The sequence below is a fragment of the Vipera berus genome (assembly GCF_964194415.1).
Source record: "Vipera berus genome assembly, chromosome: 9".
NCBI classification, from domain to species: Eukaryota; Metazoa; Chordata; class Lepidosauria; order Squamata; family Viperidae; genus Vipera; species Vipera berus.
The window spans coordinates 14,818,723-14,833,331 of NC_138212.1; the positions used below are offsets into that span (position 1 = coordinate 14,818,723).

Sequence of the window (14,609 nt, forward strand, 5' to 3'; positions counted from 1 at the left end):
AAATGGTTTACAACGTTATCAATGTCTGTTATCCAAGAGCTGTCAAAGGAAACATATATCTAAAACAGGTAAGTAAGAGAGGTCAGATTCCAGAAATGGTGACTCTACTTCTTCTAAAACAGGGGTCTTCAAACTTGGCCCTTTTATTTATTTATTTTATTTATTTTATTTATTTTTTATTTTAATTCCATTTATATCCCGCCCTTCTCCGAAGACTCAGGGCGGCTTACAAGCTTAGCAGTAGCCTTCATTCTATGTATATGCCTGCTTATTAGGGCTTTCACACGCACCCAAAGCGGCATTATTATAAAGTCAGCTTAATTGCCCCCAACAATCTGGGTCCTCATTTTACCTACCTCGGAAGGATGGAAGGCTGAGTCAACCTTGAGCCTGGTGGGACTCGAACCTGCACTAATTGCAGGCAGCTGGTGTTACTTAAGGAGGCATTAGCCCACTGCTCCCAGAATTCCTCAGCCAGGCACACTGAGGTAGTCTTACCATCAGTTGTTCAGTGACCGTTCGAAGTTACAGCACTGGAAAAAGTGACTTAGGACCATTTTTTCAACCGGTTTACAACCGTGCTGCATCCCCATGGTCATGTGATCAAAATTCAGATGCTTGGCAACTGGCATGTATTTATGACAACTGCAGTGTTCTGGGGTCATGTGATCCCCTTCTGTGTCCTTCTGACGAGCAAAGTCAATGGGGAAGCCAGATTCACTTAACCACGTTACTAACTTAACAATTGGACTGATTCATTTAACAACTGTGGCAAGAAAGGTCGCAAAATGGTGCAAAGCTCACTTAACAACTAACTTGCTTAGCAATGAAAATTTTGGGCTCAGCTGTGGTCATGAGCCGAGGACAACCAGTGTTCACTGGCAAACCCGAACAATTTTAGGTTTACTCCCGATTTCTTGGGCTAAAAGGAAAAACTCATTGAGGGCCGCATCAGCATTGCGGTTGCCCTCAAGGGGCCAGGTGGGTGTGGCCAGGGTGGGCGTGGCCTACTGGGTGGGTGTGGCCTACTGGGTGGGCGTGGCCAGCTCTACATCGTTCGCATCAAGAGTGCCTATGGGGGCCTGGGCAGGAGTGGGACAGATCTGAGGGTCTCTGGCAGAAGGAGGCTCTCTGGGCCAGGGCCAAGGCAGTGGGGGCTGTTCCCTCACTGTTTCCAGGATGGGTTCGCGGGCCGCATGAAACCACTTTGCGGGCCGGATCCGGCCTCCGGGCCTTGTGTTTGACATGTCTGGGCTAGCCTTTCTCCGGTCCATGGTTGGAAGAAACCTTCCTAACCCATCCTTTGAGATAGACCAAGTTAGAAAATAGACCCCCAAGGAAATATTAGAGCTTTACTGTATTGATAAAGGCAACAATAACAACATCTTGAAAGCCTGACGCTGTTCCCCTTTCTCTTTTATACCAAAGAGCAGGGCTTTTTTGGTTATAGAATGCCCGGAACAGAGTTCTGGCACCTTTTGGGGGATGGAACCTTGTAGGGTAGTCAAGGCGGGTTGTATGACCTGTGTGAGTTCCAGCACTTTTTTTTTAACAAAAAAAAAGCACCGCCAAAGAGAGTGGAGGCATGACTATCTTGAGTCTCCTCGTCACATTTTCCTGTTTTCCCGGGCTAGAGTCGTATTTTATTAATGGTGACCTCACATCCTCTTGACACGCAGAGGGAACATTCCTGCCACAGCGTGCAGCAGCCCCGTGGCGGAGAGCACCCTTTGAAGTTGGAAAGCAATATCTTTGATGCAGAGCAAAAAAGGAAGGAGGGAGGGAGGCTCTGTGGTAGGATGGGCAAGGTCCTACATCCCTCTTCTCAAGAAAGTCAGTGGAGGGTCCTTATCAAGGGGGGGGGAAGGCAAGCAAGGCGTAAAGACGTCCGCCAAGCCTTTGCCACTGTCATGGAACTGTAGTTGCGCGTGCTCCCCACACACACACGCACATCTGCCGGTCCATCAAGGCAGAAAGGTTGGGGACCACTTTTCTAAGCCATAAGTTCATCATGCTCAGAACAAGGAGAACGAAGAAGTGCAACTGAGGACATACTGGAGGAAAGACACCATGAACATCTTCAGGTTATCATTACAGCGCCAGCAGATGCTTTGAGGATTATTTATTTTATTTATTTATTCAACAAATTGATATGACCGTCCAACTCACACACTCGGGTACCTTGTTAACATTAATAACCCACCACCTAAAAAGCATAACCCCCCCCCCCCACACACATACACACACTTGTTCTCAAGAGACCAATGGAGAAAAGGTTTTTTTTTAAGACAATCTCTGTTGGTTGGGCAGGAATTATATAGATCTTCAGGGCACCAGTCTGGGAAAGCTGATAATGTGCACATCCTACCTTAAAATACAGGAATCCTATATCAGCATGCCTTGAAGAGGGGAAACGCTTTCTTTTATGACCAGAACAAACCATTATGTCCTGAAAATTCTGCCAAACCATTTTTGGCCAGTCACCTGACCTGAAACAGTCTTTTATTCTGGGTTTGGGAGAAAACAAAATCTAGGCGGAGTGATCAGGCATGGTTGGTGCACTTTGACCCCTCCATCCTGTCTGCGGATTTTCGTACAGCACATCCCATCAGCGCATCTCCCCACCACCACCACTTCCTTCCTCCCCACCCTCCCCCACACGCCTTGATTCCTTCCTTTATGCCCATCCCCCAGCCATTCAGCCCAGAACAAAACAGTTGCATTTGGACACCACACACACACACACACACCCCATAGCAAAAAACACTTAAAACACCCACATTTTTAACTATCATCCCAGACTCAGGTGCTCTGGGTACACTTTGCACTTTGCAACTGAAGACATTATCTGGAAATGGACTCAGTTCACTATATGAAAAATATTTCACAGATCAGCTAGTCCTCAATGTACAGCCATTTGTTTAGTAACTGTTCGAAGTTACAACGGCACAGGGGGGGGGGGAAATGACTTATGACTGTGGTTTTTTCACACCTATGAGCAGTGCAGGATCCCCAGGGCCTGTGATGGAAATTCAGAGGCTTGGCAACTGATTCGTATTTAGGACAGTTGCAGCACTCCAGAGTAATGGGACAAGACCTTTTGAGACCTTCTGACAAGCAGAGTCAATGGGGAAGCCAGATACGCTTAACGAACGTGTTACAACTGTGGCGATTCCCTTAACAACTGTGGCAAGAGATTCTGGGCTCTACTGAGGTCATAAGTCAAGGACTACCTGTGCCAGTTTGCCTAGTCATCATTGTAACCCTTATGTTCCAACCGACTCCCTAAAATTGCACCACAGGGATAAATCCAAGGACAGGGCTAACTCAGACACTCCCTACTTTCATATGCAGAGAAGCATTTCGTAACTTTTTTTAAAAAAAATATACTTTATCTTTGTCCTGATGTTTCGCTTCCTTCCTCTGTTCCTTCCAATTGTTGAAAACTCTTTTCCTGTTTGTTTGCACAGCAGCCCTTCTAGTTCAGGCAGCTGGAACAATAGGGAAAATAAATGCAAGTCATCAAATATAACTGTTCCTTTGAAAACATTAAGTTGAAAATGAGTTGATAAGATTCCTGCCTTGCCAACCACTGGGAATCGCCCTGCGTTAAGATGCTAGCAGGGCTTGCATATCACCACATCTCAAGTTCTGAGCCCCAACTTTGCAACCCAAGGATGAGAAATATCATAAGCCGTGAGCTTCTCAGTGGTACAGCACATTTGCTGGCCTATATTAACATCTGCATGTGAAGTTCATTCCTTTGTAACCTACAAGAAAAAGGAAGAGATTTCCTTGCCCCATCCCCAAACTTCAGGGGCCTTTTGTCAATCCAACAAATCATTTGTTTTATCCATACTGAACATTTACTGCCCCTCCCTATTTTACTGCCTGAAAACTGGAAGGTCAGGTGTTCTAATCCATTTTTACTATAGTTCTGGGGCAAGCCTGGTCTGACTAACACTGGGAAGATAAAGAAATTCTGAAAAACAAAGCTGAGATGTCTCAGACCCGTGATTAACCCCTCCATCGCATGTGGTTCAGAAGACAGCAAAATGTGTCACAAAAGTCTGCTGAGAAAGTTGTTTTATCCATGTTGCCTGGCCAATTAAGACGAGGCCCACTGCTTCTTCCATACCAGCCTTACTGCTTTCCTTCCTGCAAGAATTATTTCCAAATGCCTGCATCAGAAAAGCACAGAATTCACCCTCTGGGCACAAATAAGCCACTGAACTCAAGCAGAGTAATTGGGAGATCTCAGTCTTCACCCATTTATGTACTTGTTGAGTCATCTCTCTAACGCACCCGAGTCTTATTCGACCGTCACTGCAAGGAATAAACGGAGACTCATTTTACTTTTTCCTATCTATATTAAAGGTTTGGATTCTCTCCAGCACCTTCAAAGAAATGTTTAACCCATATTCTGCAGGATACAGACATCTACATAAAGAAGCAAAGTTATCTTTCTGTATAGCACCACACACACACACACACACACACACACACACACACACCAATGAAGAAAGCCTCCAGAAGAAAACCCCACTTCTCCCTGAGTCCAGAATTCAACTGTAGATCCTAACACTTCATTCATGGAGGCCATTCAGTGTGACCACCATTAATTCAATTGAAATTTCTGGTATCGGCAGAGGAGACTAACTCCATGAAGCCATGGCTGTGATTTGGACACTGCACACAGCAGGGTTTCTCAACCTTGGCAGCTTTAAGATGTGCGGATTTCAACTCCTAGAATTTCCCAGTCAGGAAAGCATCAGGGCAGTGATGAGGAGCCCAGGCAATAGGTTCTTTTGCATCCAGACACAATGAACACTCCAACAGATACGGGTAATCTTTGATTTACAACCATAATTGAGCCTAAAATGTCTGTTTCTTAAAAGTTGCCAAGGCTGGACGCCAACTTGATGGCATCTGCCTGGACCATCAGACTCATAAACAGGTAGTGCTAACTCCAGGAAAGCCTGGGACAGCAGACACAAAGCTCAAGCATGTTGGGTGAGTTTTGCCTGGCTGGCTTGCAGAGCTGTTGGGGCTTTAGATTTATCATCAATACTTTTTTTTTTTGCAAGATCTGATCAAAACCATGAGAAAACCGGTACTCTGGGTCTACGTGTAAGAATGAAGATGCCATCGTGATGTCTCACCTTGACTTTATTCTGCTACCTTTGGATTTTCCTATATGATCACCGTGTTGCCATTGACGAAGGACTTAAGTCAAAAAATAAATAAATCCATGTTTGCCATTTTGGGGCATTATGGATTCCCAAATGGAGATGTGTTCTGAGTTGGCTAGCCATGGTGTCCAAGGGATCCTAACTGAACCCAGGTCTTTTTGGTTATGTGGACTTTCAATCACTTTGGGACGTTCTCACAGCTGCCAGCCCAGCAGCATTTTTCAGGAGGTTAGTGGTGTGATAGGGACAATGTTTCTCCTGTACTGTGCATGAAAGCCACGGAGAACAAAAGAGATGGCTCCAACTCTATTTGTTCACACATATGCATAGTTAAATCTGGTCTTTTGTTCCACCAGCATTCTCATCCTGTCTCTTTAAATGCTTGATGACAACATGCCATATAAAAGGAGGCCCGGTTAGGGTCAGACTCAGTTCTTCCCATACAAATCTCTGCTGACATCATTAATCATCAGGAACTGTAGCAGCCAGGAACAGGCTATCCAATGCCCCCCCCCCCCTCTGTATGTTTGGTGACTACATCTCCCTTTATGGCAAAGCCAATGGGACGAGATTCTTGGAAGTTTGAATTTATTGTTTTCAGCTACGACGTGAAACTGTCTACTCCTGCTACAGGAAAATAATAACTGCCAGAGGTTTGGATTTGAATGAAGCAAGAAGCACTGGGACCAGCTGAGAAAGTTTTGGAAAAGATCTTTACAGCATTTTAAAAATTCAAAAAGAAAAGCGCTTTGGTCACAACATGGCTAACGTACAAGTCAGTGAAAGGAAGAAAAACTGGTTCATTGATGCTGACCTTCTGGGGTGATGCCAGGATGACAAAAAGCAGCTGGAGAAAAATATGAAACTCAATGGAAAAAACGAGAAGGGGACGTCCTAGCCCCCCCCCCCATGGCTGGACACTATAAAAGGCAACACTGAGGTGACCATGGTGGATCGGAAGGAAGCCACATGAAACAGAGGAGCATGGAGAGTGCTGATCCATAGAGTGGCCGAGGGCTGGACAGGACTGAATGGCTGATGATGGCAATGGAACTTGCAGATCAAAGCTGAACACTTATGGAAAAAGAAATCTGCTGTTGCACCAATCATGACGGAAGCCTTCAGAGCAATAGGACTCCTTTGGTATTTAGAAAGTTTAAATTTATCAGACCTGAACACCCTAATTTTACCATAACAACAACCAACACTGCTTAGATTTGCCTAATCCTCAGACACTACCTGGTTAGGATGTTTATGTTTCCACCAAAATGGCATTTATTTTGGGGGGAAACCTGAGGAACAAGTTTTTGTCCAGGTACAGGTTCTCCCTGGTTGTCATGGCACCAGCAGTTCCTGTCCTTTAATAATAATAATAAACCTTTATTGTCAAAGTACAACATGTGTAGATTGAGATTAGCTGAGCCTCCCCCCCCATGCTCTCTCCCCCCAACACACAGTGACAACAAACCCTCCATCCCACCACACAACTACACCACACACCGGCCTCCCAAGTCAATTCTGCATAAGATTATGTCCCATTTAAAAGCCTAACAGCCCACGGATAAAAGCTATTTTTCAGCCTGTTGGTACGGCTGGCTATATTCCTATATCTCCTAGGGCAGAGTTCCTCAATGTTTCTGGCTTTGTGGACTGGGGTGGGGGGGATGGTTCCACGTGAATAGCCAGCAAGTGTGTGTGCGCACAGCTCCATTTGCACGAGCAGTACACACTCGTGTCTACCCCTCACTTAAATGGAGTGTGCGCTCGCCCACTGCTTGTGCAAGTGAGGATGCATTCGTGCGTGCATGCTCCCCGGCTATTTCCACAGCCTGGCTGAAAGCCTCTTAGGGCCCACTAGTGGGCTGTGGCCCACAGGTTGGGGGCTCCTGATTTAGGGATACTAGTAACTCTAAGTTGCTTTTCCCTGTAGGTTTTCCCTTACTTGATCATGTCCCAGAAGTGCCAGATAATTGGCTGGACTTCAGAGCCCATGCACTATACTGAAAAAACTATTCTATAACAGTGTTTCATGAGAAACACCAGCTTGTAAATTAGGGATGAATTCACCTGCCTGAGTCCCCTGGAGCTTTGCATTTCCTGGGCAGACCACTCTGAATGCCAGAAACAAGTCCAGATTAATAATCCACCCACTTCCAGCTAAGGGGTCGTAACCTATAATTTGGTTTTTCATGAAGGTCATACTAACAGCATATTGCGAAGAGTAGAAATTTAATTGGAGAAAAGAGATGCTTGAAAAAAAGAGGCAGAGAATTCAGGAGTCCCATATGTCAAGCTGGAGGCAATCCAACCTGAATTTTAATGACCATTCAGGATTTTTGCCCTATCAATTTCAATCATTGTATTCTACTTCACTTCCCTGGGTCTCAATCATATCTCCATTGCCTCTGCAGTGAAATTTCAACCTTTTTGGCAGCTATTCTGCCTTATTTCGTCCACGTAAAAGCTTGTTGGAATTCTTTTAGGTCTGTTCTACAGAAACAGGAGAATGCTGGAGTGCTGTGCTTTGTGAACGGGACAGCTGGCGAAAAGAGGGAATAGAAACATATCCATGGCAGAAGCAGGGGTAAAAATAAAGTTTAGATACAGAAGAAGGCTCTTTGGAAAGCCAGAAAGTAAAGGGAAAGAAGGAAACCTAGGTAATAGTTACCAGAAACAAATCTTGTAGTATATAAGTATAAATCAAAAGAAGGAAAGGCAATTACAGTGATACTACAGCTGTGTCTTTAGTTCAGGGCAAGTGAGCGAACCTGCAAAATGCAAATATCATATCGTGTTCCAGTTTAGCTTCTGGTTAAATAAATTCCGAATTTTCAGTATTGTTTCAAAAAACAAAGACAAAACCCAGTCATTTGTTTCACCAGAAAAGGAGATGCAAAGGAGGAAAACAGTAAGAATCTTAAGCTGTTATAAGATGCATAAAGTTTGGAACTACAACTGTCACAAACCACGCCTGCTCTGGATCTTAATGGTGCTTTTGATCCCAAATATCTGGAAGGCATCAGACTGCACATTCCTATTCTACTATATCGCTTTCAAATCATAATCATAATAGTAAAGTTGGAAGGGACCTTGGAGGTCATCTAGTCCAACCCCCCTGCTCAGGCAGAAAACCCTATACCATTTCAGGCAAATGGCTGTCCAGTCTCTTCTTAAAAACTTCCAGTGTTGGAGCATTCACCGCTTCTGGAGGCAGGTTGTTCCACTGGTTAATTGTTCTAACTGTCAGGAAGTTTCTCCTTAGTTCTAGGTTGCTTCTCTCCTTATGAGTTTCCATCCGTTGCTTCTTGTCCTGCCTTCCGGACACTTTGGAAATCTTTGGAAAATTATTATTCAAGCATGAAAACCCAATGATTAAAGAATAGAAAAGATAGATAAACTACTAATAAGTAGGTAGGTAGATAGATTAAAGATAGAAAACTAGAAAAGGGAATTGTTTCATAAGTTAATCAATGAAAAAAGAGTTAATCAATGAAAAAGATTAACTGATTGGTGCAGGGGTTAAAAGCACTAAATTAGACTCTAGGACAGGGGTAGGGAACCTTGGCTCTTTTATGACTCGTGGACTTCAACTCCCAGAATTCCTGAGTCAGCTGACTCAGGAATTCTGGGAGTTGAAGTCCACGAGTCATAAAAGAGCCAAGGTTGCCTACCCCTGGTCTAGGAGACTGTGAGCTGCCCTGTTGTCCTGCCACAGCCTGAAACCAGCTAGGTCACTTTGGGCCAGTCCCGCTCGCTCAGTCTTCCTATCAGGGCAATGGCCGAAGAATGTTGCCAGGAGATCTGCTGAGACTTGTCCACGGAGTCACCAAGAATCAAGACCGGCTTGAAGGAGATGAGCAGGGATGAAAGAGCAAGAAATCAACAGATGGCGACAGATATAAAAAGGAGGCAGAAAAAAAAACTACACGTAAAGGAATATGCACATCTTTTCTTGCTATGTTAAAGCAAGCTTTATATTGGCAGTCCTTACCACAATTTAACTCAAACTTTCCATGCTAAGCAAGACAGTTTGTTAAGTGAGTTTTGTCCAATCTTATGACCTTTTCTCGTCACAGCTGTTAAGCGAACCACTGCAATTGTTAACTTAGTAACGTGGTTGTTAAGTAAATCGGGCTTCCCCATTGACTTTGCTTGTGAGAAGGTCACAGAAGGTGATCACATGATCCCAGGGCACTGCAACCATCATAGATATGAGCCAGTTGCCAAGCGGCGGAATTTTGATCATGTGACCCTAGGGATGTTGCAACAGTCATGAAAAATGGTCAGAGCCTTGGTGGAGCAGTGGGCTAATGCCTCCTTAAGTAACACCAGCTGCCTGCAATTAGTGCAGGTTCGCATCCCACCAGGCTCAAGGTTGACTCAGCCTTCCATCCTTCCCAGGTAGGTAAAATGAGGACCCAGATTGTTGAGGGCAATTAAGCTGACTTTGTAATAATGCCGCTTGGGGTGTGTGTGAAAGCCCTAATAAGCAGGCATATACGTAGAATGAAGGCTACTGCTAAGCACATTGATTTGTGCTTAGAGTGTAAGCCGCCCTGAGTCTTCGGAGAAGGGCGGGATATAAATCGGCTTAAAATAAAAAAATAAAAATAAAGTCACTTTCTCGGTGCCACTGCAACTTCGAACGTTCACTGAATGAACGGTTGTAAGTCGAGGAATGATGGCCAAACTATAATGAAGGCAAGGACAATATGGAAGAATGACAACAGGCTTCTATCGCAGGCACACCTTGGAGATATTGTGGGTTTAGTTCCCGACCAAAATAAAGCAAAGAATGCAATACAGTAAGTCTGACAACTGTTTTGTTTTCCCAGTGCATATAAAAGTTACATTTATGCTATACTGCTATCTATTAAGTATGTCAATAGCATTATGCTTCAAAAAAGTACATAACTTGATTACAAAAAAAATACTTTATTGCTAAAAAAATATTAATCATCATCTGAGCCTTCAGCAAGTCATAATCTTTAGCCAGTGGAGTACAGTGGAGTACACACACACACACACACACAGAGGGACCAATAAAACTGAGATATACTTGTACTTCAGAAACACTTTGCCAACCACTTCAAAATGTCAACAATTACAAGTGACAACTCTAAATTGCACGCTCAGTAGAACTTGTCTTTGGGAATACAGGGGAAAGGATACACTAAATATCCACAGTATAGATTGCATGTGGAAACAATTAAGGTGCCTATCCAAATACCGTAAGGATATATTTAGCCTGTATCATACACGTTAATTACTAAAATCCCAACGTGCATACTTATCCTCAATTGTACACTATAGTCTGCCATCCCCATAATTTGCATTTATACTTTGGAAGCACAAAGAAAACTATCAAATAGAAGCATTTGGGGGAAAAATAGATTAGGAGACTTCTGGGCAAGGAAAGGCTTTGTGTCTATCTTTTTTTTTTTGAGAGAGAGAATCCTATAGAGATTTATTTAGACCACATCACCATCTATTTGCAACTCTCTTCCCATCACCTTTTATTTTCTTACCCAAAGAACCACAACAAAAAAAATCAATTAAGATGGATTTGCCGAATGCATTTTGACAAGCAACATCATCAGAAGCCTGCCCTTCTCAGTAGTCCAAATTAATTCTGAACTTATTTAAAGATCGACACACTATCACGGCAGAACCCACATAAAAGAGAGACCCAAGTAACGGAACAGGTTTTGCAAAGCCCTGAACCAGAATATTGTAGCAGCCCATTCAATCCGGGCCAGGTTTTAGCGCCTTGAACCGAGATTCCACACTGGCGCAAAACCTCAGTTACGAACATAAATCAACGTGAGGGGAAGGGAAATCCGGCAAACTAAATCCCTTCAAAGGCATTCATGCACACACACGCACACAGGTGTTGTGTGTGCACCCCAGCGGTGCTCTGCTCCACGAACTAACGTGCCGGCTCCCCCCAAATCACGCTCGCCAAGCGCAGGGGGGCTCCGCAAAGCAGCCGAGCGGTGAACCAGCCAACCGAGCGCTCCGCCGCTTCCCGCGTCTGCCTGGAACTTCCCCGAAAGAGGCGCGGCGGGGCGGGCGAGAGGCGGCCGGACGCCCGAGGAAGGCGCCGAGGGCGGCCGGTCCGACTCACCTCCTTGATCTTCAGCCGCCGGGCGCGGGTGTCCGGCTCCTCGGTGCCGCCTCTCCTGCCGCCCAGCACCGGGTGGCGGAGGCGCTGCCGGAACGCCGCGTAGTCGAAGCGGAACGGGGCGCGCGTCTGCTGCAAGGGGGGCGCCGAGGCGCTGGGCTCGCCGGGCGGGCGGGTCCGTCGGGAGGCCGGATCCGAGTGCGCGCCGGGCGGGAGCTCGGCGGGGTCCCGGAGGTGGCGGGAGGGCGGCGGCGGCGGCGGCGGCGCGGCGGGCTGGCGTTGGCGGGCGGGTGGCGGGCCAGGCCGGCTCCCGGCGGGGGGCTGCGGGGCGCTTCCAGCTCGGCTCCGGCGTGGCGGGGCGAGAAGAGGCGCTTGACGCGGGAGGAGCCGGGCAGCAAGAAGAGGGCGCCGAAGCAGAGCGTGAGCAGGCCCGAGAGGAAGAGCAGGAAAATGAACTTCTGCGGCAGCCGCAGCGCCGACGGCGGCCAGCCCGGCCACTTCCGCGGCAGCAGCATGGACGCTCCGCGAGAGCCGGCCAAGGGGCCCCCTCCGGCACCACGCGCCCCGGGCGAGGCGGACGGCTGTTCCGAAGCCGAAGGAAGAACCTCACCGAGCCGCTTTTATTCCCGTCTCGGGTTTTGCGAGCGTCCCGGTGCTCGGCGAGTTCAGCAGCGGTTAGTTGGCTTGACGCGTGTCGTCTCCCGTTCGTCTGAACCCGCTGCGCAAAAGCCAGATCCAGCCACCAAGCGCGTACGGACTGAGAAGTTCTCGCCGCCCCGGAGAAACGGCTCCGCCGACTGGATGAGAAGTTGAAGAGTTGTCGGATGAGATGCTCCGAGGGAGAGGGCGGGGAGGGGCGAGTCCTCTTCCTCCTCCTCCTCTTCCCCTCCCTCCGCTTTGCAGGCACTTTGCTTTTCTTCGGGGGCCCGGAATTCCCCTCCCTGCCCGGAATCTACAGCCGAAGCATCGCCGTCTTGCGATCAAGCCCCCGGCCGGAGAGAGGCGGGGCAGGGGGTCGGAGCGTCTGCCTCTGGCTTTGCCTCCCTTTCCTCCTCGACCCGTCCCCACCGCTGCTAACGGGCGCCGGGGGAGCCGCTCTCCGGCCGCTTCGGGCTCAGAGCCGGATCGTCGGCGGGTTCATGATGCAGCATTTCTGGAAGAAGGAAGAGCCGGAGCTGCTCGCTCAGCGCCAGGGGTCGGGGCGTGCCGCCTGGCGCCCCACGCGCTCCCCGCCGCCGCCGCCGCCCAACGGTCCCTCTCTCCATCCACGTCGGGCCGCCCCCTGCCCGGACTCAGCCCCAGCTCTGGCCGGCCCCCAGCGGCATCCCCTCGCGGCTCGTCCCGGCGATCCCCAGCCGGCTGTTTCGGGAGAAGCCGAGCATCCGCCTCCTCCCGCCGGCGAAGGGGAGGCTCCACCCAGGTGCGGGAGGAGGAGAGCCACGCAGGGCGACACGCGGGAGCGTTCAGCGGCGGCCCCGATCCCGCCGGCCTCTCGGGAGGGGAGGCATCCCCGCTTGGCCTGGGGCCAGATTCGCCGGCCAGCCCCGCAGGGACGCCAGTCCGGGCCGGAATCGGCTTGGAATGGTCCGCCCGTTGTTTTCTTTTGGCTCCCCGATCAGTCGCTTTCCGACTTCGCTGGCTCCTCCTCCCCGAAGAAGAAACGGCTCCCAACTTTTTCCCCTTCCTCGCTCATGGGGGAGGGAGTCGGACGCCGCGCCGCGCAGAGGGTCGGGGCTCTCCCGCTCGGCACTAGGCGCCGCCGCCGCCGCGGCGCCGGGCAAGAAGGGGGCGAATTAGGCGCCCCGTGCTGGCTGGCTGAGCGTCCATCGCCGGTCTCGCCCGGGCGGGCACCGAAGTCTCAGAACCCGCCGGCGGCTGGAGGTCTCCTCCTCCGCTGTTGGGATGCCCGCGATGGGCGAGCGCGGCGGGAGGACCGGCGTGCCCTCGCCGCAGACGGCCAAGGGCTGCCGGTGGCCCTGAAGGCGCCGGGAGGGGATGCTCTTTCCACCGGACCGTGCTGCGGAGGAAGGCAAGCGGGCCTGATGGAGAAGCTGCCCCCGCCGGCCGGGCAAAGGCAAGCCGCCGCAGCAGCCGCCGCCGCCGCAGCAGCAGCCCTGTCTTGCCCTAACGCGCCAGCCCCGGAGCGCCGCTCTCAGGCGGCACCGCGTCCAGCAAGCCTCGGGCAGAGGCGACCGACTGCGAAGCGCACCGACTGCAGCTGGGTTCGACTGCGACAGCGGCTCCCCCCCCCCCGCGCCTCCCTGACCTGGCCCCGCCTTTTCCCCCAAGCCCCGCCCCCAGCCGCCCGGCCTCTTCGCGCTTCTGGCTCTCTTCAATGGGCCCGTTCCAGCCGGACTCCGCCCACGGGGGCGGAGCTTCGCGGCGGGGGCTCTAGCGCCAGACCCTCCCCCGCCCGTTTTTGTTTACCAGAGAGGCCGGGGAGAACGCGCTGGGCTACCGAAGCCGCGGTTCTGATTGGCTGGACGTGCTGCGGCTCGATGAAGAGGGAGGGAGGAAGGGGCTCGCGGGGGGGGGCGCGAGGGGGAAGAAGGTCGTGGTGAAAGATGCTGGAGCGCTGCGGGAGGAAGATGCGTGCTTGTTTTAACGCGTGGATGGATACACTCTCTCTTCCCCCCCCCTGTTAAAACCACGTGACTGTTAAACAGCAGCGCTGCTTGCTGCTCTTGAACGGCCAATGCATTTCTTGTATTATATAAGCCTGCCTTGCCTTGTCGGTGTCCCCAAACGAATGGGAACTACGACTCCCAGAATCCCCAGGTGCTGGTCACCCTGCTTGGGAAGGGCGATCGGAGCACATCTGGAAGGCGCTGGGGTTACAGCGCCGTAAGGACGCTTGGCTGCTGCCACCGCGGATTAATGAGGCTGCCCCTCTGAAGCCCTCTGTAAGAAAACAATGTCTGCGTTTACAAACCACCTATGGCCTGGTCCTCAGAAAAGCCATGGTTTAGGCCAGGAGTCCCCACCTTGTCCACTTTATGACTTGTGGACTTCAACTCCCAGAATTCCTCAGCCAGTCATGCTGGCTGAGGAATTCTGGGAGTTGAAGTCCACAAGTCATAAAGCGGAAAAGGTTGGGGACCTCTAGTTTAGGCAACCTGATTTGGGGGATTTGCATAATACAAAACATTTAAAGGTAGTGAGGTGTGACATTCTAGCAGTACAGCGCTGTTATCCCATTATGAGTCAGTGTTGATTCCTGGTGACTGCATGGACTAATCCCTGCAGTTTTCTTGGCAAGATGTTTGGAAGTGGTTTGCCATTGTCTCCTTCCT

At 49.7% G+C, this 14,609-nt stretch overlaps 1 protein-coding gene across 1 annotated transcript in view; it reads right to left on the bottom strand.

The window, feature by feature from the left end:
- MAN1C1 (mannosidase alpha class 1C member 1) overlaps nucleotides 1-12,993 on the bottom strand; it is a 158,693-nt gene extending 145,700 nt beyond the window's left edge. Inside the window, 2 exon segments of the mRNA XM_081335172.1 lie at nucleotides 11,320-11,621; nucleotides 11,624-12,993. Of these exon segments, the coding sequence (XP_081191298.1) occupies nucleotides 11,320-11,621; nucleotides 11,624-11,831 (510 nt within the window). The 5' untranslated portion in view covers nucleotides 11,832-12,993.
- Nucleotides 12,994-14,609: the final 1,616 nt, after the last annotated feature.